Raw genomic sequence first — 27,742 nt, 5'->3', positions numbered from 1 at the left:
ATGACGTGACATATTTATTATTATTTAATATAAAATAATTTAAAATACAAAAATCAAAACAGAAGGTGACCGGGCACCGCCGTAGATGGTGTTCGTACGGTCCTAAATTTCATGGGTCGCTTCTCCTCGACATCGTGAGTTTGAATTCGACCTTCATTTTGTCAGAATTCGCTCAGAAGTCCACGAATTAGAGATATAAAGTGATGAAGCCGAAACGTTTTAGTTGATATTCACGGGTTTTGAGATATTTTTCGGTGAAACAAACATCAGATTCAAACCCAACGGGTCGAGATGAAATGGCTCATGAAATTTGGGATAGAAGGGCTACCATCCATGGCGATCGGTAATCATCGGTGGTGGCATTTAGTCACCTTCTGTTTTTATTTTATATTAAATAATAATAAGAAATGTCATATCACATAAAAATAAAAGTAAAATAATTTAGAATTATTAAAACATAAACTATTCGAAAGTTCAATGAGTAAATTAAAACGAATAAAAATATGGTGAATAAAATATTCAACGAAGAATTGTGTAATTTACCCTTCTCCATAAAGGAAACAATTAGAGTACAAATCAGTAGTATTAGGTTACTGGGAGCAGCTACTGGGAAATAAATATAAAGAGACCTATTGGCATATAAGGACCCTATCGGGCTGTCCCGATCGAGTAGAGGGTTTCCAGGCTACAAAACTGGTGACGGACTCATAGGGATGGCTCATAGCCCGGTCGATGAACCCCAAATCACCTGCGGATGTGATCCATGGAATCATTCACTGATTCATACATATAGCTATAGGATAGTTTTATCCCATCGCATCCTAATTTAAATTTAAGGAACGGTAGTAAATTAGTGTGATCGAAAATGTTATAAAAATCATAATATTTTTATTGGATTTAATTTAAAATGTTAATTTTTAATATTTAGATTAAACAAAAAAATATTATCCAAAAGATAAAATTTTCGGTTGCTAACAAAAAAAATATTATAAAGAGGTTTCAACCGAAAATATTTAAGAAAATATTAATATTTTAGGTTGTGATTAACAAAAATTGTTATGAGTTTTATAAAATTTTCGATTTTAATAATTCCAAGCCCGACAGCTTTGGGACAAACCAGAAACAGATAAAAAAAACCAGACACGAATTAAATTTTAAAAGAATAATCGGAATAAAATAAATTTAAAGACGTTATATTTAAACACTTAAAAAATTAATATTCAATCTATGTGTTTCGAAGATGTGTAAAATATACCTAAATAAGCCTCTGATTAAGCTTAAATCGTTTGACAGGAAATTCGTTTATGTTCGTTTATTTATTAAACGAAGGAACATGAACAAGATTTTATGTTCGTTTAATTTAAATAAACAAACACGAAAAAAATGTTGTTCGTTCATTTACATTCGTGATCTTTCGATAATCCATTCGTTTATGTTCTACAAATCTCCAAAACCGTTTAAAATACTAAGACCTAATAAACATCAAACCCATTAATATTTTAAAATCTAATTAATTTTAAACACAATTAAAAAATATAAAAATAATTAAAGAAAATATAAACCCTTGAATTATTCAAAAACAAAATTCTCAAATATGAACTCAATTAATTTTATCTTTGTTCATTTATGTTCATTTACTATCGTTCATTTATGCTCGTTTATTATTTTAACCCTATATTTTTTTCCTTGTCCGAGGTTTTCAGTATATTTTCTCACAAAAAAAGTAAGACCGCTACTGCTGATTCAGAAAAATAACTAAAGAATCTTCCTTTATTTTTTTATGCACTGAGAAGCTTACCATTACTCTTATTTTTTTAATGTAAAAAGCCATCACCTACCAGAACTTTACTCAAATCTCAACATGATACTCATAGGCCAATGAAAGTAAGAAGAAGCGACAACAATGGATATGATCTACAGGTTAACTTAAGTGGTAAACAATTTGATATTACTTAAATAAAAATTTTATATTCGAGATTTGATATATGTAAAAATTTGATTTGAAAAACTCACCCACCGAAATCATATATACAATATGGATCTATCCGGATTAGTCAACCGGAGGAGAAATATAATAATGGATATGATCTAAATGCCAATTATGTCATAGGCCAATTGAAAAGTGATACCTTACTTCCATCTTCAGCTGGTCGGAATTGGGGCCTTCAACGGTGCTGGCTGCGTCAGACAAATTGTGCCATCTGCATATATGTCGATTGTTCCAATCTTCTAGCCATGATTTCAGGACCACGCGCGGCTTGAACTTATCATCTCATTACGTATAAAAACGCCGGCAACAATCACTAGGGCTGCAGCTCCGACGTATAATCGCCGGCGACGAGAATTTACATCTCTAATATAACTTCTCATTCATAAATTATCATATATGGTATGTTATTATTGTGTAGAAAAATATAGATACAACAATGTCAGGGGAAGAAATAATCATGCCCTCGCCTGCAAAAACATGTGAAAAATCTACGTACTCTGCGAAATTTTATTGCTCCGTGTGTATAATTCTTAGACTGAAAAATGCAAATCATCGTTTCCACTTGAATCCTGGCCGCTCTTGCTCCTTGATTCTCTGTAACACACCATCAACGGCGACATCGAATGCATCCTTTGTGTTCTCCAAACCCTTTTCGGGTTTTGCATACACCAGTTTGGGGATGTATTGAATCACTTTCTCCCTCATTTGATCAACCTCTTCTCGGCTGTAATTTTCGAGTACGGTTTTGATCGATGTCCCGTTTTTCACCAGGTCGCGGTGGATGAAAACAGAGTAGCACTTTGGGTCATTGGGAAGAAACCATTGGTACTGAAGATAAGCTGTTCGGTGCCAGAAAAACACCGGGATCGATCCGGCAATCATGCAGTCGAAGACGGAGCGGCGGGTGAAACTGTTGCCCCTCGGCTGCAAGTAAAAATGGGAATCGAGAAAAGTCTCGAGGATCACAGAGGTGCCGTTGGAGCAGCGGATACCGGCGCAATTAACGGCTCGGCATGTGCCCGAAGAGTTGTTGCATTGGCTGAGCAGCAACGCTCTGAAATCGTTCTTGATTGTGCTACGCGGTGCTCCGGCGAAGCAAAAGAGGGTTTCACGGCGGCGGTTGCGGACGAAGTCCTGCCATCGGACAACGTCAGAATCCGATCTCGGGTGGAATCCGGTGGGGTACGGAACGCCGACATCGAAATAGTCCCAAGGGTTTCGTTCGATCAAAAGACGAGTGATGTTCCTCAAACCCGGCATGTAGAGACAGCTGGAGCCCCAGTCTTCGTTCTTCGACCGCCGGAAATCCCACGTGATACGCCCCATCGTCATGAAATGATCCCAGCCGTCGGAATGGTTCCAGTACGGTTGATCCTGCAGCCACTTCAATAACATCTCGCAGTACCTATCACGATCCCTCGAACTATACCCGAGCCACAAGTACTTCCCGACGGCGAGACCCGCGTAAAACGGTATGAAAAACGCCGTCGCAGAATCCGGTTCCGTCGTACGACACTCGTGGTTCAAAATACGGTTGTGGTAAATAACTTCCATGGCGAACTGGTCGGTCCAGTACCAAGCTGGAACCAAACCCTCCGGTACGACCCCGGATAATCCGGTAGCTTTCCTCCCGAATCCGTCGTTGGACAAAGCCTCGCAACGCGAATGCCACGGGTCTAAATCGGCACAGTTATCTAACAACTCTCGGTTGAAAAAATCCGGTAGGGTGTAAACAAATATCGTCCCGACGAACACCTTTCGGGCGGCGAAACGGCGTCGGAAATCGAAATGTCGGCGGATTTCAAGTCATGGGTGGATGAAACATTAGACGAATTTTGAAGAGGTTGATCAGAGTAGGACAAGGTGGAAGGGAAACGGGTTCGGCGGTGGGAAAAAGGGATGGCACGAGCCGTGAGGAGGAGGATTATTTGCAGTGAAACGATCAAAACAAGTAGCCATAAGCGATTATTGTTGAGGGAAAAGAAGGAACTCTGTGAACGGAAAGAGCCCGACGAGTTTTTGCGCTCGAATGAGTTCGATTCAGGGCTCGTCGTTTTCGATGGAGAAGAAGAGGATTTCGGGGATTGTGACGGAAGCATGAGGATCACTTCTCGGAGTAGCCGTTTTCCGGCGGCGGTTATGAGCTGATGAGCGGGGATTTGCGGCGGAATGAGCTCTTACCCTACAATGGAAGACCGTGGAAGCACTGTAAATTCTCTTTGCATTTGTAATATATACGGGAGAGGCGTTTCGAGATAGAATATGGCGGGCACTAGGTACTTACCAGAAGGAGAAAGCCACGCGGCTTCTGTTATCGGCTGCGACCTCCGAGGGCAACCGACAGAGTGTGAAACTCTTCACTGATTAACACTTGGATTTTTTCTTTAATTTTTTAATTAAATTAAAAATTAAATTAAATTAATAGAATCTATAAACATTAAGGACTAAAGAGCATAAGGCTCTTAATTTTGGGGTCGTGGGATCGAATCCTAAGTAGGGTATTTCATAATTCGGATGTCTCATACGGAACTGTCAACCTGCATTGGGGGCAGCCTACTATCCTATCTCCCTTTATCCAATTACATATGAGAATAAGGGTCAGCTATAAACATTAAGGACTAACTGTATAATTTTACCAATAACTATAACGTCGTCATTTTCATCCAACGTTAATTGCAGGTGATTTTATTGAACGCAATTAATTAGTTAACCGATCACACTTGACAAATAAAATAGTGGTCATTTCAACATAAATCCTATATTTAAGTGGTTATTTAAGTAGTTTATCTAAAAAAAATATTAAATTACGGCAACCCTTAATTAATAAATTAAAATAAAATTCAACACGAATTTAAAACATTTAAAAAATAAAATACTTTTCGTAATATCCAAATATAAACAATGGTGTATTTCAGGATAAATGAGGGTAAGACCTCTGCCGTATTAGATCAAAATTACAAATAGAATATTAAAAAATAGACAATTAACTAATCTATATGAAATATATATTATCCTATATAATATGGAAGACAAAAGATTGGGATTAAATTATTAATAATAATCTCATCATAGTATTTATTATTAATAATAAATGAAAGTTTGATTTATAATTTTCTTAATTATTCAATTTCATACCGTCCTTATGTCATTAAAGCCCATAGTTTTTGTTTCCTTTTCTAAATAAAGTACCAGGTTAAAACATTTAGAGTAAACTACTTTTTATACTTTTAACTTTGTTTGTATTTTTATTTTGGTCACTCAATTTCTTTTATTTCATCGCTTAATTTTTTTTATTTTTTTTATGTTTTGATAACTCGATTGTTAAACGTCTAACGACATCACTTTCATATAAAAGGTTTTGAAATTCCTAAAATGTTACCATTTTATCCTCAATGGTCGCTTTTAAATCGAAACATCCTCGTAATTGACAAAACTCAAATTAAAGCTGTCTTATTTTTCTCTGATCTATCATTTTCATCGTTTGATTATCGTAGAATCGATATATATGATTTTTCTTCCTTTTCAACCTCTTCATCATTGGAATTTGGAATAAAAAGACTTTGATATCAATGAATAAGTGAGTCTAAAAATTTGGATTTGAAATGAAAATTTTAGGGTTTTTTATTCGAGTTTACCAAACAAATTTAAACAGCATTAGACAATCACAATCGAATGATCACAACAAAAACAATTCAAAATTTTGATGACAAAAATTATATTTTAAAAAGTTGATCAAAAGAGAAATATGAACAAAATCGAGCAACCAAAAAAGTAAATTACCCGAAAAACTATTTTCTTTAAACTTAATTATTTTATTTGTATAAGATGTATTGTATTTATTTTAAATATAAATAAAATCTTAATTTTTTGTAACTTGTATCTAAAACGAGCCATTATTATTGTTAATGGCCAAATAAGCCTTCCCTTTATATGTAATTTAATAGACCTTTAACCTAAATCGAAGGGTCCACATTGATCTCCAAGCTTTTATTTGGGATAAAATCGTGGTGGGTCTTTAAGAAAATGATTACTCGTGTTCTTGGGGCTACTTCCCAAGCTTTTCAATAGACTCCGTTTAATTAGCATAGCAACCCCCAAATTTTGTAAAATTGCCATTTGACCCTTAAAATATTTTAATCCCTTCAAAATATTTAAAAATTATCGTTAAATTTTAACAGGTAAAGTATACAAATGGTCCCCCGACTATATGATACTAATTTATTAAGTTCATCGACTATTAAAAGTTATAAAATTATCTTATGACCATAGAGTGTTGATTTGTTGAGTCTCTAGACTATTAAAAGTTACAAAATGATTATCCGACTATAGAGTGTTGCTTTGTTGAGTGTTTCTACTATTAAAAGTTACAAAATGGTTACCCGATTATTCGTTATGTTTCAAACTCGTCATTTTTTATTAAAATCGGACGATATTCTGAGCTGAACGTTAACATGTTGATTGTGATATGATAAAGTTTGGTTATAGGATCTCGAATGACTATCACATCACATTCATCACTTTGACATCCAGCTTAAACAACCTCTATTTTTAATGGAAAACGAGGAGTTTGAAACATAATGAATAGTCGGGTGATCATTCTGTAACTTTTAATAAAGTAATACCATGTAATCTAGGGATCATTTGTGTAATTAACCCAATTTTGAGTATTTTTAATTAAATCACTCTGCCCAAAGTTTTGATTACAAGTTGCCGGTTATGGGTCCAAAGTTAAATTGTTTTTTATGTGCTGAAAAATGAAAGGTGGCGTCGGCAGCTTATTGTAAGGAACGGAATCATTTAAAGGAAGATGATGACACTGCAGCCATCTTTTCCGGTTAATCTCATTAATTAACACATCGTGAGTCGCATTAATTCAATAGCCAACGTTTTGTTGTTTAATGATCGAAGGTAGGTATCATTCATCTGAATTTGATCCGATTTAAAAAATATATATCTTTCATCCGATATAAAAAATATATTTTAAACTTGACTTTAATCCGATCCAAATTTTTAGAGTATATATCAGACTTGATCTGTTGCAGTATAAAATAAATACTCAATTAAAAAAATTATGACCCGACTCGAACCTAAACTTTTTTTTAAATCTACCTTGCTAAATCAAATCATATCGTAATTAATTGAATTTGAGTTAAATTTACATCCCTAATCGCACTGCTACATTATCAAAAACAACTTTTAATATTTGATTAAACGACTATTTCTATCCTTAACCGCTTTAGCTTTTAAAGTAATAATTTTAAGGGTAAAATACACAAATGATCCCTCAGTTATAAGATATTGTTTTATGAAGTATCTTGATTATTAAAAGTTCCAAAATGATACTCTAACTATAGGGAGTTGTTTTGTTGAGTCCCTTGATTATTAAAAGTTACAAAATGGTCATCCGACTATTCATTATATTCTAAACTCGTCATTTTCCTTTAAAAAATTAATAGTAGTCTGAGTTGTACGTTAACTTGCTGACTGAAATATAATAAAATTTTATCTCATAATCTCAAACGACTGTTATATCTCAGTTAACATATTATAGTCCAACTCAAACGATCATTAATTTTTTAATAGAAAAGAACGAGTTTAGGACATAATGAATAGTCAAGTGATCATTTATAACTTTTAATAGTCAATAGACTCAACAAAGTAACTCCCTATAGTTGGTGGATCATTTTATAACTTTTAATAGTCAATGGACTTAATAAAATAGTATCCTATAGTTAGAGGAACATTAGTTTACTTTGCCCTATTTTAATCAAAATGATATTTTTAATGAAAATTATTAGGATCGACACGTGTTTCTATTTTATTGAAAGTTATTATTTTTCATCTATTATCATAATATAAACCATTATCCGACACCGTAGGAAAATGGCTACTAAATATAAACCATACAATCAATTATATCAACCCTAATCTCCCTCCCATTAATTCTTAATTTCATTCTTCATTCGACGAGTATTACGAATCTTTTAATCGTCGGAAGGTTGAGGACGTATCGTCGGAAGATTAACGACGGATCGTCGTCAACATGAACGCTTCCGAAGATCACTACGTGATAAAGAAAACAAACGAAGGCATCGAAGCATGTTATTATGTGAATAATTCAGGGAGTGATCCTCTATGGCGAGATCAGAGCTCCTTGAATACTTCTCTCCCTTTCTTGCTGACCCAGCTCTTCATCGTTCTTTTTCTCGATCGGCTCCTGTTGCTCGTCCTCCGGCCCCTCCGCCAGCCTCCCATTGTCGCCCATATCATGGTAAGTATAAGTATATGTATATGTATATGTATATGTATATGTATATGTATATGTATATGTATATGTATATGTATATGTATATGTATATGTATATGTATATGTATATGTATATGTATATGTATATGTATATATATATATATATATATATATATATTGATTGTATTGGTTTTCATGTGCATGCAGTGCGGCGTGGCGTTAGGGCCGACCTTGTTGGCTGAAACTCCATTCTCGAATAAGTATATCATACCTCACAAGACGATAATGGTGCTGGAGACATTTGCAAATTTGGCGTTGACGTATTACATGTTTTGGTCGGCATAGAGATGGATTTTTCTCTTATTATGCAATCAGGGGCACAGGTGATAAGTGTCACCGCCGCCGGTATTATGTTCCCGCTTCTTCTCGGTTTCGGGTTGTATTTCATGGCGATAAAAGAGAAAGAGGATTTCGATGGGAGGGGATCGTTGTTCTGGGCCATCGCGTTGACATCCACCAACTTCCCTGATCTCACTCGGGTCCTCGCCGATCTCAAGCTCCTCCGCACGAACATCAGCAAGATAGCCATGAGTTCGGCCATTCTCTCTGATTTGTTCTCATGGCTTCTCCTCATCACCGCGATATCGATCTTCAACGGCCAGAAATACAAGACCATACTCGCCACGGTTGTTTTCGTTCTGCTATGCGTGTTCGCACTCCGTCCGGCGGTGGCTTGGTTGATCGAACATACTACGAAAGGTGAAGTCCTCAGCGACACGCATATATGGTTCATCATGGCGGGGATTTTGCTCTGCGGGCTCACCACCGACGCTTGCGGATCGAATTCTATTGTTGGAGCCTTCATGTTCGGTGCAATTTTGCCGCAAGAGGAGGCGGTAAGGACCAGGGTTGTGGAGAAGCTTAACGATTTCGTTACCGGGATCTTGATGCCTCTCTTCTTCTTGATCAACGGATTACGATCCGATCTGCCATATATGTTCGAAAATACCTCTTGGATCATGGTGTTTCTCGTCATAGTCTTGTCTTGGGCTGCAAAGGTTGTCAGTGTTTTCCTTGTTTCATTACAGTACAAGATGTCATGTACAGACAGTATGGTCCTTGGGTTGCTTATGAATACCAAAGGTGTTTTGTCCCTCATCGTCCTTAATACAGGCCGCAACATAGGGGTATCTTCTTCTTCTTCTTCTTCCTTTTTATATTCATAAATTGAACTTGATTTCAACAAATTACGAAACAAATCTTTATGATTTGTGCGTGCAGGCTTTGAACCAGCAGACATTTCCATTGATGATGCTCGCGGTGCTTGTGATGTCGTGTTTGATAGAACCGATAATCGCGTTTGTCAACAAGCCATCGAAGAAGACCGTGACACACGTGAATCGGAGCATCAGAGGGTCGGAACCAGACACAGAGTTAAGGATCCTTGCATGTGTCCACTCCATGCGAAATGTAATGGGAACCCTTAGTATCCTCAACCTTTCCCATGGCACCAAAGAGTCTCCCCTCTCCGTCTTCGGTACCCATCTCATAGAGCTCTCGAAACGAGCCAGCACGGCGATGCTCATTGTTCACAACGAAGGCAACCAGGACGATGGCGCTCGTTTCAACCGGGCGAAAACGGAGACTACCAACATCATCCGTGCGTTCGAGAACTTCCAGAAGTCGAACAAGGAAGACGCGGTGACGGTCCATACGATGTCGGTCATATCCCCTACGCCACCATGCACGTCGACATATGTAGCCTCGCGGAAGACAAATGCGCCAACCTCATCCTCCTACCGTTCCATAAGGAAGTGAAACCCGACGGTCATATGGGAGCCAGCAACTCCAGTTACGCTAACGTGAACAACCAAGTGTTGATCAGCACGCCGTGCTCCGTCGCCATGTTCGTCGACCGAGGGATCAGCTCGAAAGTCTTTGAAGAAAAATCCTCCAGCAACTACACTCGGCAGATCGCCATGTTATTCGTAGGCGGCCCTGATGATCTGGAGGCATTAACCTATGCTTGTAGGATGGCCGGCCACCCCACTGTAAACCTAACCGTGGCAAGATTTTCCCCCGGAGAATATACATCGAACCCCGTCCTACAAAGTAACGCCAGCATCAAACGAGACAAGCTGACCGACGACGAACACATAGAGGAATTAAAGGTGAAGGCGATGGACAATAACGCCATAAACTACACCGAAATGACCGTCCACAACGGAGAAGAAACCATAGCAGGGATCAGAGCATTGGGCGACAATGTGTTCGATTTGTACATAGTAGGGAGAAGGCAAGGGGAAGCTAAGTCTCCGATCACCGAAGGACTGTCGGATTGGGGTACTTGCCCGGAGCTCGGGGCGTTAGGGGATACATTGGTGTCGTCAAATTTCGCCCTGAACTCATCGGTGTTGGTGGTGCAGCACTACATTTCCACGAATGTAATTCATGAAATATCCGATGATTTTCCTGATTGCACGTTAGGGATAGGGATGAAGCAAGATGTTCCAAGATAAAGTACATTTTAAAGAAAACTGTATTCGCTTCGAATGAAATGAAATTCAAGCTCATAACATTGTTTTATTGTATCATAATTGAGGTAAATTATGAAAAAAATACATAAGAACATAATGATTAAATAAGACTAAAGATTTGAATCTTCTTGATGTACTGGTTTTAGGGTGGCTGCCCTCTTGGTCTGTCCTAGAAGAATCTCAGTCTTGGTTGGAACTTCAATTGCAATCCTTCAACGATGTCAGTTCCGAAGATGCAGCATCCAGGAGCTCTTTCCTCGAGAAATTCCTGTAACAGATTTGTGTTTGAGTTTTAGACATACTTCCAGTTGTTCTATAGTAGCTTAAGGGACAGGAAAATCAAGAAATACCGTAGAGATATTCTTCTCTCTTATTTGAGCAGCTTTTCTTTGATAGCTTCTCCTCCGGCTCATCATTATCAGCTCTTCAAGTGTCGGTGGCCTCCGTATGACTACGGTGTAATTAGTCTCGAGCTCGAAATCTATTCGAGCCCGAGACTCGTGTTCGAGGAAACCGGAACGAGGTGAAAGCAGTGGAAACAGGCGTTCCAAGAAAGAAGCCCCTGCAAGGCTTGCAGCGCCAGTTGCATAGCTGCTCGCACTATCAGTTTCCGAAACTGGGGAGGAAATTTTCTGCTCTGCAAAAATGGTGGAAACCGCCGTGGATGGAGGAGAGCTAAAGGCATCATCTGTTTTGAAACCAAATGCTTCCAGCTCCATTTCGAACGCCTCTTGTTCATCATTTTTGATGCAGCCATTGAAATGAGCCGGAGAGTAAGCTGGAGGTGGAGGCAGAGTCGCCGGCTCCACCGCTGGCTGTGAGAAGCTGTGCAACGGAGTACCGGGCTTTTCCTCCCAATTAAAGGGTACCGAAGCTATAAGCTTGATCGGAGTTGGAGTTGGAGGTGGTAACGTTGTCGGAGTAACTGAAAAATCCGCCGGTTTCCAATCTTTCTTTGCTATTCCAGGCCTCACCTCCCATAGGAATGGAACCGAAGGTGGCTGCCTGATTTTCCTTTTATTAGCATCCGCTTTGGCTTCCATCTCCACCATTCCTAAACAGCTCCGATGGTCACTTCTTTGTTCCACTTTGAACTGAATCTTTTCCTTTATATTGATGGATGCTAAGTGGATCAGACGAGTTTGCTATATTACCAAACCTCCTAACTGCACCACTTTTGAGCTATAAAAAGTTTGGTTTACCTTTAAACAAATAATAATAATAATAAGGGTAAACTACGTGTTTAGTACTTAACGTTTAATTTTTATTTCATTTTAGTACCCACCGCTAAAAATTTAATGAACAGGCTGACGTGACATAACTTCGGTGGACGGAAGACTAATCCAAAGTGGACCACGAGATATGACGAGTCGACCAACATAGTCCAGTTTTAAGTCTATTGGACGGTGGACCATGGAGATCGGAGGATGAAAAATAAAACGAATCAAAACTGATAGTTTATGTACTAAACACGTTAAATTTTTAACGACAGATATTAAAATGAAATAAAAACTAAACTTTAGGTATGTTTTTTTAAAAATATGAAAATTTAAATACTAAAACAAATCAAAACTAATAATTTAAATATTAAATATGTAATTTGCCTAATAATAAAGGATAGGTTGAATTGCACTGCAAATATTTGAAGTCAAAGAGAGATTTTAGAGTTGATAGCACTTTTTTGTTATAAGGTTTTGTCATGATTAAGTTATGATTAAGTCGGATTGATCCACGTCGCGTATTTAATTTTGGTGGATAAATATCTCAACAATAATTTTTTATATACACAAAGATTTAAAACTAAGATTTTACTTAAGCGGAATTAAACCGTTTACCACTTAAACTAACTTTATTTGTGAATTGATAGGGCTTTGATTTTGGATTTGGTAGGTCAACCAAGGCTTACAGTGGTTGTGACCAACTTCATTAGGCATAATTGCGACTAGATGCTCGGTTTCAATTTCGTGGTTTAACGGTTAGGATTTCGCAACATTATTATTATTATTATTATTAATTAACACAAAGTTTGAATTCATGACCCTTAACTATTTTCGTTTTCTAGCCTTGGTACTTCTAACTTTTATCTTAGTTTATTTTGGTACTTAAATTATCACGCGATTGATGATATGAGTAATAGTAAATGTATCATGTATGGTAAGTTCAAGGATGGATCGAAGGGGACGGGTGAGCTCAATTATTTTATGAAAATTTAAAATTATATATATTTATAAAAAGATTTATAAAAAATCTATTTTCGTCTATTTGAATTTTATAAGTTTATACCTTTCAACAATTTTAAAAATTTATCCTCTTAATATAATATATTGAGTCCATCCTGGGTGAGTTGTTAATTGGAGCGATTATTTATTGATGTTATTATCGTTATGCTCATAGTTAATATCTTTAGACACTTAAAAAAAAGTAATTTGGATGTTTATATTTTAGTAAAACTTATTTTTTAAAATAATTAAATTTAATTTTTAAAATAAAATTATGATAAAATAATAATTTAAGCATCAAAGTGAATATAAAATAAATTAACACTGAATCCGGAAACAAATATAGGGGTAAACTACGGATTTAATACCTAATTTATCAGTTTTGATATGTTTTAGTACCTAAATTTTAATTTTTTTTCCAAATCATACCTAACGTTTAGTTTTTGTTTCATTTTAACACCCCTCCATTAAAAACTTAAAGCGTTCAGTGCCTAAACTTTTAATTTTTTCAAAATTTAACGTTAAATTTTGAACAATGATATTAATATGAAACAAAATCTAAAATTTGGGTATGAATTTTAAATAATATTGAAAGTTTATGTATCAAAATTAATAATTTAGTTACTAAATGCGTAAAATAAACTCCAGTCCAAGACTAAATAAAGATGGGCTTCAAGAACTACTCCATAAGGGCTGGGTCAGAGTTTGGACTATTTGCAATGAAATACAAACAATTGTTCGGTAATCATATTAGAATATTCGAATTTACGGTCTTTAAATTATTATGTATCATTAATAGTGATAATCAAATTAAGAATCAATCGGTAAATAATTTTAGGATAAAATATACAGATGGTCTCCTGATTATAGGATAATACTTTAAAGAGTCCCTTACTTGATAATTTAAAATTACAAAATGATCCCTCGACTATATAGATTTGATTTGTTAAGTCCTTCGACTATTAAAAGTTACAAAATAGTCACTCAACTATTCATTACGTTTCAAACTCATCATTTTTCGTTAAAAATTAACGGGCGTCTGAGTTGGACGCTAACCTTTCGACTGAGATATGATAGTCATTTGAGATTATGAGATCAAATTTCATCATATCTCAGTAAGTAGGTTAACGTACAACTCAGATTGCCGTCAAAATTTTAACATAAAATAACGAGATTGAAACATAATTAATAGTCGGGTGACCATTTTATAAATTTTAATAATCGAGGGATTCAACAAAACAACTTCTTAGAGTCGGGGATCATTTTAACTTTTAATGGTAAAGAGGGAAGTAAATCAACAAGTGATATATCATGCTGCTGAAATTTCACATGATTATGTATACAAGCAACAGGTGAAACATCATGCTGCTGAAATTTCCCATCCAATTCATGTCATTTACGTTCAATAACCAGATCAATGGGCTAGAATTTATCCTTAACTGCATTCGAACAACACCTTGGCTGTCATTTCCCTTTCGAATCTCCAAATGTAATTCAAACCCACCAGCAACTCGGTAATGGCAGCTTCAGTCTTGTCTATATTCGCAAAGAAAAGTGTGTGCAAAAGCAGCACATTTGTTCTGGGCAACGAATTCTGGTGCTCCAAGCTCCTTTCATTTTGCAATTTGATCATGTTGTGTGCCAATGGCGACAACCAGCTCAATATCCTACCTAGGGCCACTCTCCATTCGCCTGCAAGCACCGGATCACTCGCCGTGAACCCGACTCCTTTTAGCCTCGCCCTCAACGATGACCGGATACTGCTCGGAAGCATCGAGTAAAGATCATCTCTTGCTTCGATGCCGACCAACTGTGGCGTATTCATCATCTTCTCTAACACGATGATTAAGTTTGCATAATGCAACGATAACGCCGATGCGCCTAATGTACTCGAAGGAGGCTTTAGGAGCTTTGAATTCGATTCGAAAAAATTGATTTTACGACCACCTTTCAATGGTCCCGATACGAAGTTGTATGTGTTCGGGTTTACGGTGGGGTACACGGTTGCAGAAGCCGAAGGGCTTCGAGGCAAAGACGATGGATAATAGCCATGGCCGAGGCCAAAAACAAGCTTGACCCTTTGGAGAATAGTGAAAACTGATCTGACCAGCATGGAAACAACCATGTCGAAGCTTTTGCTCCATAAGGAATTCTCTTTTAAACACTTAACCTCTTGTTTTTGCCATAGGAGCTTTTGCTGCAGATCGATAAGCTTTTGCTCTTTGATCGAAACACAACAGTGCTTTCTCAGACTGTTCTCCGTTATGGACAACTCCTCCATTTGTTTACACAGAGTTGCAGTACCGCTGACCAGCTTTTCCATCTTCTTGTTCCTACCTTCCATGCCCTTGTCACTCAAAACCCAGCATTGAAAATCGTGGCCCGAGTCGGCGAACACGTTGAACCACCGACTGAAACATCGGAGCTTGGTGTCGTGGCACCGGCTGCTTATCCTGGAAACAGACTTGGTTGCCAGCCTGACGTTTTCTGTGATTTCGGCACAGGCTAAATCCAGCAAGAATGACTCGTCGTCGGAGACGATCATGCCGATTCCTTCTAGCGATATCGATTCGTTACGGAGGCGAATTACGGTGTCGTCTGAAAGCGAGTTCCATAGATGGAGAAGCTTCGACATGAGGCCGGCGATTTCGAACGATAAAACTCCGACGTTGGATTTATGTCTTGAAGATTTTGCAGTGTCCAGGGTGTTGGATATGGTTTTTCTCACTCTCGTCAGCCAAGTTTCGAGCGCCATTTGGAAAAGAAAAGGGGATCGAATTGAAAGAAATGAAAAGCAAGATGACCCTTTTGAAGATATTTTTTTTCAGAGAGAGGGTTTGAAGAGATGAAGGTTAATGGAGGGAGTGAAAGCTTATGCAGATCATTGGACGCTGAAGCACTTATATAAATAGCGAAGCAGTTATATTTTTCTTTAAAATAAACAAAACTTAAAAGGGTTAAGTACCCAAATAGTCTCCTGAGTGTAGGATACTGCTTTATAAAGTCCATTGACTATTTAAAATTATAAAATAGTCCTTCTATTACACATTATTGCTTTGTTGAGTCCCTCGACTATTAAAAGTTACAAAATGATTACCCTACTATTCATTATGTTTCACACTCGTCTTTTTTCTGTTAAAAAGTTAATGATATTTGTTAACTAAACATTAACCTACTAACTGTGGTATAATAAAATATGATCTCAGAATCTCAAACAATTATAATATTTCATTTATCATGTTAACGTTCAGCATAGACAACTGTCAATTTTTTAATAGAAAATGACGAGTTTGGAACATAATTAATAGTTGGGTGACCATTTTGTAACTTTTAATAGCCGAGTGACTTAATGAAACAACATTCTATTGTCGAATGACTATTTTATAACTTTTAATAGTCGAGAGACTTAATAAAATAGTACATTATAATCGGGGGACCATTTTTGTATTTTACCCAAATTAAGAAATGAAGATTAATGTTAAAACTAGAGGTGGGTATACGGGCTACCCGCCCGTTTAGCCCGCGGGTTTTGACGGTGCGGGCTAAAAAGCCCGCATTCATAAACGGTTTTGAATTTTAAGGCCCGTGGCCCGTCCATTTAACCCGCGGGCTAAACGGGCTTACCCGCGGCCCGTTTAATAAAAATAATTTTAAATGCTTTAAATACAATAAAAAATAATGTTTTAACTTACTACACTTTTAAAAATGATCGAGCAACTTGAAAAGGAAGGTAACACTGTCAAAATAATAAATAATATTTAAATTTTATTTTAAATAGCCGAAAATGATTATAAAATAATATTTTTTTTAATTTTTTAATCATTAATATATATATATATAATGATATAATTACTTAAACTCAAATTAAAAAAATAATTTTCACTTATATCACCAAATTGAAAAATAAATAAAACAATAACCACATTATACTTTTATAAAACACAATTATTCAAGGCTATAATATGAATACACAGAAGTGTCTGAAAGTAGAAATTCAAACTTAAAAATTTAACAAAGTCAAACATTATACAAATCTAGCAAGAAAGTTGTCAAGTGTTTCTAATAATTGTATTTTATGGATACTTTAGAGAAATACTAAAACATAATATGAAAATATAAAATAAAATACTTACAGTATAAGAGCAAATTTGAAAGATACAATTATACTAAAATTGATAAAATATAAGTATTAATTTGTTAAAATATATTTATTTTATAAAAGTCTTTAAAAGTTGAAAAGTATATTTTTTATTTTTTATTTTACTTTTCTTTTTTATTTTTAATCCAAATATTACGTGTCATGTGATATATTATTAGAATATCACGTGACTTTTTATAATTAAAGAACAAAATGGATAACATACTTCATGAAAAAAAATAAAGGTCATAATTAAATAAAAAAACTTTAAATACCAAAATGATAATGATGTATAAATGAAAAAAATATCAAACAACGGTAAAATTATGACAAACACCCTAATAAATTTAAGAACTATAATAATTATAAGTAACATCATATTTATAAGTAATTTATTTTCTTTTTCTATAAAATTCTTTAAGTTTATTTTTTCTAAAATTTTATAAATTTTAAATTAAGCGGGCTTTAGCGGGTTTAATGGTCCGGGCTAAAAAGCCCGTAATTTAAACGGTCTTCAATTTTTGAAACCCGAAGCCCGCACGGGTCACAGGTTAAACGGGTAGCCCGCGGGCCTTAACCCATATACCCAGCTCTAGTTAAAACTAATGATTATCGTAAAGAAAATCTAAATGATAAATTATACACGATTTAATTAATTAATTAACTAATTAATTAATTATATTTTGCAGTTTGGAAAGATTAAGAATGGACAAAAAGACACGTGATGTTTTGTTTGTTTGTTTGTTTCCAGGGACAATTCTTCGAGGATTGTTGGGAACAGTAGCCTCCCCATGTTGATCATTAACATATTCACATTTGTCACTCTATCAGTGGCTAAACCCCCAGCATTTAGATCCATTCAAATTAACCAAAGCTTATTTTAAATTATATCCATTTTGTCCTCATTAGAAAATAATATTAATTTAGCAAATATTATTATATTAAAATATTATAGATTTGACCGACAGATTGATTCAAGTAGTAAGCAACTTGACATCGCTTAAACAATATTTCATGCTCGAATCATTATATATGTAAAAAATGATCGTTGATAGACTAGACTCACATCAAAACCACATCTACGACCCGGGTCGATCCTTTTACTCATAAATAGCTACGTCCCTCAGGATGCATGCAATGAACCAAATACTTAGGTCTTGAAAGTGTAGGAAGATCTTAGATTCTATATGATAATGGGACAATGCATCATTTATTTAATAGGGTAAATTATACATTTAATATCTAAACTATCAATTTTGATCCGTTTTAGTACATAAATTTTCATTTTCTTTCAAAATCATTCCTAAAATTTAGTCTTTGTTTTATTTTAATACACCGCCGTTAAAAACTTTGTTTTTTGTTTCATTTAGACTTCAAATACCCGTTCAAAATTTAACGTTAAGCTTTAAAAAAAATGAAAGTTTAGGTACTAAAACAGACCAAAATTAAGGTTTATGTGCTAAATGCGTAAGTTTTTAACGACGGGTACTAAAATGAAATAAAACTAAACGTTAGGTAAGATTTTGAAAAAAAATAAAAATTTAAGTACTAAAATAAACCAAAACTGATAGTTTAAGTACTAAATGTGTTGTTTACCCTCTTTAATAGACATCGTCAACTTGCAACTAGGTCTCTTTGACTTTCTATCATGGAGTATAATGTTTAGAGTGACTCTATCTCTTGTAAATGAAGGCAACTTTACAGCCTAAAGATCAACATAAAAAGACGTGGATGTAGGGCTTCTTGATAGTACACACAAACGTACATGTGTATTTGCTTTTAATTGAATACATTGTACCTGTGGAAGCCGTATGTATTTGGTTGAAAGGATAAGCCTCTTGCACCTAGCGAATTGGTGGAGAATGGTAACGAACAAGGTCAAGTTGTGGCCGATGAACATTACCCGAATATTCGAGTACCGCCACGATGGGCATCCCAACCCTAATTCAAAAAAATGACTACGTGATCCGAACGGAAAGTTTCATCCTTAAGATTGCTCGCACTAGTGCAGCCAGGACCGGTTGATTCTTGGAATGAACTCATGCTCAAAACCATAAGAAGAGAATTCAAGGGCAATCAATACTCATCGTCGTAAGATCGATATATGTCTTACACCAGGAAACGGGGAAGAGGATGAGTATTTGTCGTCCAGGGATGTTTTGAGATCCTTTCTGTGTCCGGTTTGTTTATGCCTACTAGCAATGGTGTAACGAAGACTAGATCTGGTGGGATGAGTATTTCATTGGCAGGCCGTGGCCCGTGATGGTCCCATTCTCGTAGGGGGGGTCTGTTGATAGCTGGCTGCTGGTCCTGTGCAGGTGAAGGTGATTACATGGTTAAAAAAAATTAAATTAGACACGAGATTTCCATGTACTGTCGATGTAGAATGCTGCTGCCTGACCAGTTGGACAATAGTAGATTGTTCGAGGATTACTGTCATTGTTTAGTACTGTCTTCCTCGGTCTGTTTCAAATGAACAGGTGGTTGTCGGCAGTTTCCTACTGGGTCAACAGCGGGAACAGAACCATAGGAAACAGAGAGCCAAACCTGGGACAGCAATTGTGAGTCCTACCTCTTTGCCAACAATGCCTGCAGAGGTTAAGGTGTCCTATGTTGGAGTCATGCGAATTCTCACCTCGCAGTTCATCGGAGGCAGTTTAGGTAAATTGAATCCTATCCAGGGCCATACAAATTCTGATATTGACAACAAGTCTGGATAGGGCTACACAAATTCTGCTATCGAGAACGAGTCATCCTCAACCGAAGATGAATCAGAAGGCCTGTCAAGGTAAGATTTCCCGTTGATAGGATGCACATACAGACCCGGATCAAGCTGTCCAAAACCAATATAACTTCTTTATCTTCTTACCGAGGGGAAACCGGAATGTAGGTTTACATCATGCTGGATTCCAATCCCTAATTGTACCGTCTTGTAAGGTTTAGGTAGGATTTCTAATCGTTACGATTTGCATGAGTTCCTTAGCAGTGTATGGCATTTTTCTTGTGTTGTCCTTATACATTCCCCTTGATTAAGTGCCCTGTATACTAATGACTCAAAGTATGACTTGTGATTTATGGAAAAATCGAACCCGAGATTGACTATCCAACGGTGGCTGGTGCGATGTACGACTTGTGTTACTCAAGTGGTTGATCTCGGTTCTCGGTTACCATCGTATAATATTCCAGCATCAAGATAACAAATTAATGTAGCCATTACACAAACAATGCAAGAGAGATGTATCGAAAACATAGTTAAAGATGAAACAACTTAAAATTTAAGCAAATGCATAACAAAATTGCCCTGAAGAACTGAGAACAAGTCCTAGCTAAAATCACCTTTTCCTTTTCTTGTTTCCTGCAATACTGCCTTTGTTGAAGGCTCGAAAATCGTTGGTTGTTTCTGCAGTGTTTTGCTTCTTCATACCTTTCCTTCCTCCGAACCCGAACTTTGAATCCCGGAGCTCCCTGTTTTTCTTATTCTTAAAATTACCCTTTCCACCGCCTTGCTTTGCCTTCCCTCCGGATCGATCGCCCGGTGACACCACCGGCCTTTTCTTGCTCGACTTCTCGAATGCTTTACCTTCTCTGAAACCCAAGTCCGGCATACTATCTTTTCCGTCTTTGAAGCCGCTCTGCTGCCTTTGCTTCCTCCACTTCTTAACTTCCTCAATCTCTTGTTTCTTCTGCTTAGCTCTTTCTTTCAACTTCTCAGCTTGAACCTCTTTTGCAATCCTCTTGGCTTCCCTTGCTTTCCTCCTCTCTTCGGCCTCTTCGATCTGTTTCTTCTGCGCCAAGAGCTTGCCCTTGACCTTCTGCATATGAGCATCCGTCTTAACCATCTCTGCATAGTAATCCGGTGGCCTAAGGAATGGCAGCCCCATTGATTGAAACTTGTCAAACGCCAGCCTCGTCCCCTCCAACGCCTGTGTGTAGAAAGCGAGCTCTCTCGCTAAGTCATCGTTCACGTCCACCTCTTTCTCTTGATCGATATCGAGGGAAAGCTTGTGCATCCAGTCGACGTTTTCCGGCCAGCTGATGTCTTCGAGTTTCTCAACGAGGCCCTCTCGATTGTATACGGCTGTCTTCGACGGCTCCATCAGCTTCACGTCTTCCTGCTCCGATTCTGATTGGGATTCAGACTCTTCTTCCTCACTGTGAGGATCCATTGCATCATCAACATCATCTTCCGCCGCATTCTCGGATTGTAAGAAGCTTAAATCTTTGCTTCGCAGCCCCATAGAGTACAAATCTGCCATAAAAATTGGGGTAAAATCTAAAGGTCGTAACTCATAATGATGCTAACAAAAATTCAAAAACATATGAACAACAAAGGCAAACAAATTACCCAAAACATAGAACAAAAAGAAACAGAAACTTACCAGGAAAAAAAAAGAGACTTCAAGCACAAAACGAGTTGATTAGAGAAGAAAACACCACCTGCCTGCCCTCAAAACCTGAGCAAAACCCTAGCAGCTGTAAATTCCGAGTCTTGAAAATTTTGAATTCCTTAATGGTTTCCTTCCCCTTTTAGGTTGGATTCGGCTCTTTCGGTTGGATGGGCTTTGGTTTTAGAAAACAGACAGTTTCTATGATCCAATTGATTTACAATCCAATTAAATTTTAAGAAACCCATAAAATGTTTAAAAAAAGTTTTATATTATTTTTAAAGTACACAAATAGTCCCCCAACTATAGTATATTATTTTATTGAGTCCCTAACTATTAGATGTTATTTTGTTAAGTCTCTCGACTATTAAAGTCACAAAATGGTCACTTAACTATTCATTATGTTTCAAACTCGTCCTTTTCCATTTAAAGATTGACGACAATTTCAGCTAGATTTTAATTTGTTGTCTGAGATATAATAGTCATTTGAGATTTTGGGATCAAATTTTATCATATCACATATAGTAGATTAACATCCAGCTTAGGATGTCATCAATTTTTAACGGAAAAGGACGAACTTGGAACATAATGAATAGCTAGGTATCCATTTTGTAACTTTTGATAGTCGGGGACTCAACAAAGCAACATCTTATAATCAAGGGATCATTTTGTAACTTTTGATAGTCGGGGACTTAATAAAATAACATATTATAGTCAAAGGACCATTTGTGTAGTTTACCCTTATTTTTAAAACGTTTTAATAACACACATACCCTTATAAAATAAAATTAGGTCAAAACTCATCGAATTTAAATTTTATTTACTTTTTTTTGAATAGTATAGGCCGATGAAAATGTAGTATATATTCAAAATATTTTTAACCGTTTAATAACACATATACTCTATAAACACGAACGACTGTTCAAATTTGATACTTCTTAAAAGAACGTAATTTTTTTTATTACTGAAATTACTTAACATATTCAATTTATATCTATTTAGAATTCAAAGTGTAAACTTGTTTTGTTTACATTCCCCCCCCCCTTTTTATTAGTTAAGAAAGAAAGTTGTTTGTGGAATTTCCCCCACGTCTTTTAAAATTTTAAATTTAAATAACGTAATGACAAGCCAATCCAAAAAGTAATATAAAATATAAATAAGAATTATATTATAATTATCACATATTATTAAAAAAATGTAAAACACATAATAATTCGTCGATTATAGGACATTATTTTATTAGATATCTAAATATTTTTAACGGAAAATGATGAGTTTAGAGCGTAGAAGTAGTCGGATGACAATTTTTTAACTTTTAATAGTTGAAGAACTCAACAAATCAACGTCCTATAATTGGAGGACTATTTATAACTTTTAATAGTCAATCTACTTAACAAAATAACGTCCTATAATTGGATCACGTGTGTACTTTACCCTTAAGAAAACGTAATTAAGGATTAGGGATGATAACGGGTAGGGATGATAACGGGTCAAGTTAAGGTCGGGTTAGAGTCAGGTTTTTAGTCAACCAGACTTGATATGAAAATATGTATACTCCATCTGAATCAAACCCCAAAAAATACATATTTTCACTCGACTCTAACCCAACCCAAATTTTTATTGTATAAATCCGATATGACCCTACCCAGCATAAAATAAAGATTTAATTAAAATAATAATATTTTTTAAGAAAATTATATTATTATCTCGAGTCAGAATTTTTTCATTCTCCACCCAAATCGATGTGATCTCATCCTTTAAAAATTCAATCCAACTCGAATCTAAACTATTTTTAAAATATATACTCTATCAGATCAAATCGAACCAAAAATTGATCGTTTTCGGGTTAAATTGCAACCCTACTAAGGATGGTAAAAAAATAGTTTGACATCACAACTATAACATGGGAATAGACCCCTAATTTCCTCTTCATTTCTGCATATATATACCCCTTTGTTTCTGTCGTTCTTATGCCCATCCCTCCTTCTGCATATATTCACCCTTTAAAGCCATGTCTTCACTTTCCACCGCCACCTTTAACTGACACCAATACACCACCTTATCATATATATATAACTCTCCAATGGCTTCCACCGTCTCTCTGCCTCCAACTGACCCTTCATCTTTTTCCACTGAAGACCCAGCTGCCAAAGCCCTCAACAAGCGATACCAGGGCCTCATCACGGTTCGAACCAAGGCCACCAAGGGTAAGGGAGCTTGGTACTGGGCTCACCTCGAACCGATCCTCGTTCGGAACCCGGAGAGCAGCCTCCCCAAAGCCGTTAAACTCAGGTGTTCCCTCTGCGACGCCGTTTTCTCCGCCTCGAACCCGTCCCGGACGGCTTCCGAGCACTTGAAACGCGGCACCTGCCCCAATTTCAGCTCCGGTTTGAGACCCGGTTCGTCGTTGTCTCCGTTGCCTATATCTTCGTTAGCTTCCCCTTCTTCTGTTTCGTATCATCATAATCATCGAAAGCAAAGTCCATCGGCGGCGGCTGTCTCCGTTTTGCAAATCCAAGTTAGTAATAACGGTAACGATGACGATGATAATAATAATAATTGTAATAGCAACTCGTTGGCTATAGTCGAGTCCACTCGTTTTCTGGGCTACTCGAGCCATAGTAATAACAAATACAATGCTGGGTTGAATCAGCATCGTTTGGTCCTATCTGGTGGGAAAGAAGATTTGGGTGCCTTGGCAATGTTGGAAGATAGTATTAAGAAGCTTAAGAGTCCTAAAATTTCCCCAGGTCTAGCTTTAAGCAAGGGCCAGATAGATTCTGCACTTGATTTATTAGCTGAGTGGTTCTATGAGTCTTGTGGCTCGGTTTCCTTTTCTAGCCTGGAGCACCCAAAGTTTCGGGCTTTCCTTAACCAGGTTGGGATGCCAGCTATTTCGAGAAGGGACCTCTCAGGTGCTCGGCTCGATAATAAGTTCCACGAGGCGAAGAGCGATTCCGAGGCTAGAATTAGGGATGCAATGTACTTTCAAGTTGCTTCTGATGGGTGGAAGAGTAGAAGTTGTTGTGGTTGCAGTAGTTATACTGGTACTACTAGCAGCTCTGGCTGCGTGGAGGAGAATTTTGTTAAATTCAGTGTTAATCTTCCAAATGGGAGCAGCTTGTACCAGAAGGTGGTCTTTACCAATGAACCGGTTACTTCCAAGCAGGCTGAGGAGGTCTTGTGGGAGACGATAATGAGGATATCCGGAAGTGGTATTCAGAAATGTGTAGGGATTGTTTCGGATCATAAGGCGAAGGCATTGAGGAATTTGGAGATTCAGAATCATTGGATGGTTAATCTATCTTGTCAGCTTCAAGGTTTTATTAGTTTGATAAAGGATTTTAGCAAAGAGCTTCCCCTTTTCAGGACTGTCACCGAGAATTCCTTAAAGATAGCGAGTTTTCTTGACAATAACTTGCAAGTTAGAAACAGGTTTCAAAAGTATAGTATGCAGGAGCTTGAGTCTGCTGGGTTGATACGGGTTCCTTCAAACAAATGTCATTGCAGCAGTAATATTGCACGTGCTTTTGCAATGATGGAGGACATATTTAGCTGTTCGCAAGTGCTTCAGATGCTCGTATTGGATGATTCTTACAAGGGGATTTGTATCGAGGATCCCGTCGCTAGGGAAGTTGCTGGGATTGTCCAAAATGAAGGGTTTTGGAATGATTTAGGGGCAGTTTATGCACTGGTTAAGTTGATCAAAGGTATGGCTCATGAGATTGAGATGGAAAGGCCATTGATTGGGCAATGCCTCCCTCTTTGGGAGGAGTTGAGGGTCAAAGTGAAGGAATGTTGTACCAAGTTCAACGTAGCTGAAGCTCCTGTTGAGAAAATTGTTGAAAAGAGATTTAGAAAGAACTACCACCCTGCATGGTCAGCTGCATTTATACTTGATCCACTTTACTTGATACGGGATACAAGCGAAAAATACCTTCCACCCTTCCGGTTTTTGACTCGTGAGCAGGAGAAGGATGTTGACGAGCTCATCACTCGTTTGGCTACCAAGGAAGAAGCACATGTTGCACTGATGGAGCTCATGAAATGGAGATCAGAAGGGTTAGAGCCACTATATGCTCAAGCTGTTCAGGTTAAACAGCGAGACTCCGTGACTGGAAAAATGAAAATTGCTAACCCACAGAGCAGTAGGCTGGTTTGGGAAACATGTCTTAGCGAATACAAATCATTAGGAAAGGTTGCGGTGAGGCTTATCTTCCTACATGCAACATCTAGCAGGTTTAAACATAACTGGTCTTTGATGAAGTGGATTTGTGTCCACCGACACTCACGGATAGGCCTTGAAAGGGCTCAGAAGATGATATTCATTGCAGCTCATTCAAAGCTTGGCAGGAGGGATTTCTCCAATGAGGAAGAAAAAGATGCAGATCTGTTCATGATCGGCCGTGAGGATGATGTCCTCAATGAAGTTTTTGCAGATGCGCCATAAGTGTAATGCTTTTCTTTTAACTCTTGTAGAATTGTAAACCTTTAGAATTTGATCGAATTCATTGTCTTTCTTTTATTTTTTTGTCCATCTTTACTTCTGTTTTAATTTTAAACCAGGAAACATATAGATAGTGATGTAGTAGCCGGAGAATGCTTGTTAGAATTTCATAATTGCATGATTGGAATGAAATATCACTTTATTACCCACCCATTCTTTCTTTTTTCCTTTGTATTAAACTGTCAATGAACTACAACCATTTTCACGGAGTTAATGGTGACTTCAACTAGATGCATGATAATATATGGTTTGTTTATGTTAGTGTTGGATCCATTTTCTGTCTTGTTATGCACAATGGCTGTAGCCAAAACAGAGTCGGTGGAGAAGATCATGAACTTTCAAGATCTCGTAAGCCGAACTGTAATTCGTACAAGGATGACTTAACCAGATTCATGTTGTTCTGACATATCAGTAAGATTCTTGGAAGGATTCTGATCCATTTTATTGCCTCTGTCTTGAAAACTTAGTATGACAGTGCCTGGTATAGGAAATAATAAGAACATGACCCAATTTGGTGTCTCCATTGTTGGAATGTTGACATTTCTAATATTGTTTTCCCTCCATATTTTCCCTGTGTGTAATTTAACGGGGATCATGTTGTATTTCTAATCCGGAAAAGATAAGGAATCTCATGGAACCAACTATTGCTTGGAGAAAATTCACCGATTACGGGAATTAAGGCCTGTATATTGATCAAAATGAGTTTGAACTATGCTTACTGCAATAAGAGGCCTTGAAATGCAAATAGAATTTGTCAAGAAACTTACAAGTATCATTGTTGGTGCAGATATTCAGTTGAGCTTGTGGTGAATCAGATTTTATTTTCCAACCAAAAGGGTCAACCTCAGATGAACTTGGGAGCGTATCTTCGTTGCTGGAGGGCACTTCTTGCCAATATGACTAGGGCTGTCTGGTTTCGACAATGTGTGAACCCCACTACGAGGAGTGGACGTCTGTCTCATCGTAGTCAAGGAAAAGTAAGAAGAAACGGTCTTTTTCGTCCTCTCTCTTCGTTTATCTATCAGATATTTTCTTTCTTTTAGCTGGCTTAATCCCATCATTATCGGTAGCTTGTCTTTCAAACATTCCAATTATGGTGACATTGTTACTTTCTGGCTGTGCCTTCTCCTTTTCTTTTCAAACTTTTAATGTAAAAACTGAATATTGAAGCTTTTGCGGGGCTATCAATATAGCTGCTATAAAGTTTTTGAGCAAAGAAGAAGCAAAGAGGCCTGTCGGTTTTGGGAGGCACACAATGGCTGATAGGGATATCACAACGAACTTGACCTGATTTTGTAGGCTCTATATTTCTGTGAGCATTGTTGACTAACTCAGCAGGTTAGTGGTATCAGTGGTATTCATATAGTTCCATATATCAAAAGTTTCTTTACTATTTTGGTTGTCATGGACTCATGGGCATGTATCCATGCATGATGCAATCAACTATGAAATGTTATTTGGGGCAATATTTTACTAGAAGATGAAAATGTCAAAATTTCGAATTTAACACATTAATAAAAATACATATTATGCGTATAAAATATATGGTAGGTTGGCTGCACGGTAAACATGTGAATGCATTGGACTCAGATTTTATAGGTTTTTGACAAAAAACTGCAAATCCGCGAATAGACTTGTAGGTTTTTGTAAACGTGCTGTGCAAGTAATAGGTGAAAAGGTTCTCGAGAATGAACCCTAAATTGTGCTGTCCCATGCTTC

The 27,742-nt window shown here is 37.0% G+C and overlaps 5 protein-coding genes and 1 pseudogene across 7 annotated transcripts; 2 read left to right on the top strand and 4 right to left on the bottom strand.

Moving 5' to 3' along the window:
- Positions 1-2,368: 2,368 nt before the first annotated feature.
- Positions 2,369-4,147, bottom strand: LOC120186794 (annotated as a pseudogene).
- A 3,870-nt stretch (positions 4,148-8,017) lies between these two features.
- LOC120186736 (cation/H(+) antiporter 23, chloroplastic-like) lies at positions 8,018-10,756 on the top strand. The gene is given in 4 exon segments (XM_039190610.1): positions 8,018-8,261; positions 8,445-9,424; positions 9,519-9,983; positions 9,986-10,756. Coding segments are annotated over 3 exon segments (2,076 nt in total). The 5' UTR covers positions 8,018-8,261; positions 8,445-8,584.
- A 187-nt stretch (positions 10,757-10,943) lies between these two features.
- LOC120186735 lies at positions 10,944-11,826 on the bottom strand. The gene is made up of 2 exons (XM_039190609.1): positions 11,125-11,826; positions 10,944-11,042 (listed from the first exon to the last, which is right to left on the bottom strand). The coding sequence occupies exons 1-2, from the start codon at positions 11,824-11,826 to the stop codon at positions 10,944-10,946; spliced, it is 801 nt and encodes a 266-aa protein (XP_039046540.1).
- Positions 11,827-14,428: 2,602 nt separating this feature from the next.
- Positions 14,429-15,748, bottom strand: LOC120186734 (protein PSK SIMULATOR 1-like). The gene is made up of 2 exons (XM_039190608.1): positions 15,500-15,748; positions 14,429-15,211 (listed from the first exon to the last, which is right to left on the bottom strand). The coding sequence occupies exons 1-2, from the start codon at positions 15,746-15,748 to the stop codon at positions 14,429-14,431; spliced, it is 1,032 nt and encodes a 343-aa protein (XP_039046539.1).
- A 4,619-nt stretch (positions 15,749-20,367) lies between these two features.
- LOC120186696 (probable rRNA-processing protein EBP2 homolog) lies at positions 20,368-21,612 on the bottom strand. The gene is made up of 2 exons (XM_039190571.1): positions 21,511-21,612; positions 20,368-21,380 (listed from the first exon to the last, which is right to left on the bottom strand). The coding sequence occupies exon 2, from the start codon at positions 21,367-21,369 to the stop codon at positions 20,464-20,466; it is 906 nt and encodes a 301-aa protein (XP_039046502.1). The 5' UTR covers positions 21,370-21,380; positions 21,511-21,612; the 3' UTR covers positions 20,368-20,463.
- Positions 21,613-23,500: 1,888 nt separating this feature from the next.
- LOC120186695 lies at positions 23,501-27,742 on the top strand. 3 transcript variants are annotated; one of them, XR_005522225.1, is made up of 4 exons: positions 23,501-25,968; positions 26,811-27,000; positions 27,194-27,361; positions 27,656-27,742. XR_005522225.1 is itself a non-coding variant. In XM_039190570.1 (1 exon), exon 1 carries the CDS (start codon positions 23,600-23,602, stop codon positions 25,964-25,966), a length of 2,367 nt encoding a protein of 788 aa, XP_039046501.1. In that variant the 5' UTR covers positions 23,501-23,599; the 3' UTR covers positions 25,967-26,051. The 3 variants fall into 3 exon arrangements, 1 of the variants encoding a protein (XP_039046501.1); XR_005522224.1 differs by lacking the exon at positions 27,656-27,742 and having other exon boundaries at positions 27,194-27,481; XM_039190570.1 differs by lacking the exons at positions 26,811-27,000; positions 27,194-27,361; positions 27,656-27,742 and having other exon boundaries at positions 23,501-26,051.

The sequence above is a fragment of the Hibiscus syriacus genome, unplaced genomic scaffold (genome assembly GCF_006381635.1).
Source record: "Hibiscus syriacus cultivar Baekdansim isolate YM2019G1 unplaced genomic scaffold, ASM638163v2 tig00113719_pilon, whole genome shotgun sequence".
Lineage (NCBI taxonomy): Eukaryota > Viridiplantae > Streptophyta > Magnoliopsida > Malvales > Malvaceae > Hibiscus > Hibiscus syriacus.
This window is presented reverse-complemented; position numbering and strand designations above follow the sequence as displayed.

Coding starts and splice junctions, on each gene's coding strand:
- LOC120186735 (XM_039190609.1), bottom strand. CDS start 11,826: ATGGTGGAGATGGAAGCCAAAGCGGATGCTAATAAAAGGAAAATCAGG. Junction 11,043..11,124: donor GAGAGAAGAATATCTCTACG/GTATTTCTTGAT, acceptor AATCTGTTACAG/GAATTTCTCGAGGAAAGAGC.
- LOC120186734 (XM_039190608.1), bottom strand. CDS start 15,748: ATGGCGCTCGAAACTTGGCTGACGAGAGTGAGAAAAACCATATCCAAC. Junction 15,212..15,499: donor AGTCATTCTTGCTGGATTTA/GCCTGTGCCGAA, acceptor TCGATCAAAGAG/CAAAAGCTTATCGATCTGCA.
- LOC120186696 (XM_039190571.1), bottom strand. CDS start 21,369: ATGGGGCTGCGAAGCAAAGATTTAAGCTTCTTACAATCCGAGAATGCG.
- LOC120186695 (XM_039190570.1), top strand. CDS start 23,600: ATGGCTTCCACCGTCTCTCTGCCTCCAACTGACCCTTCATCTTTTTCC.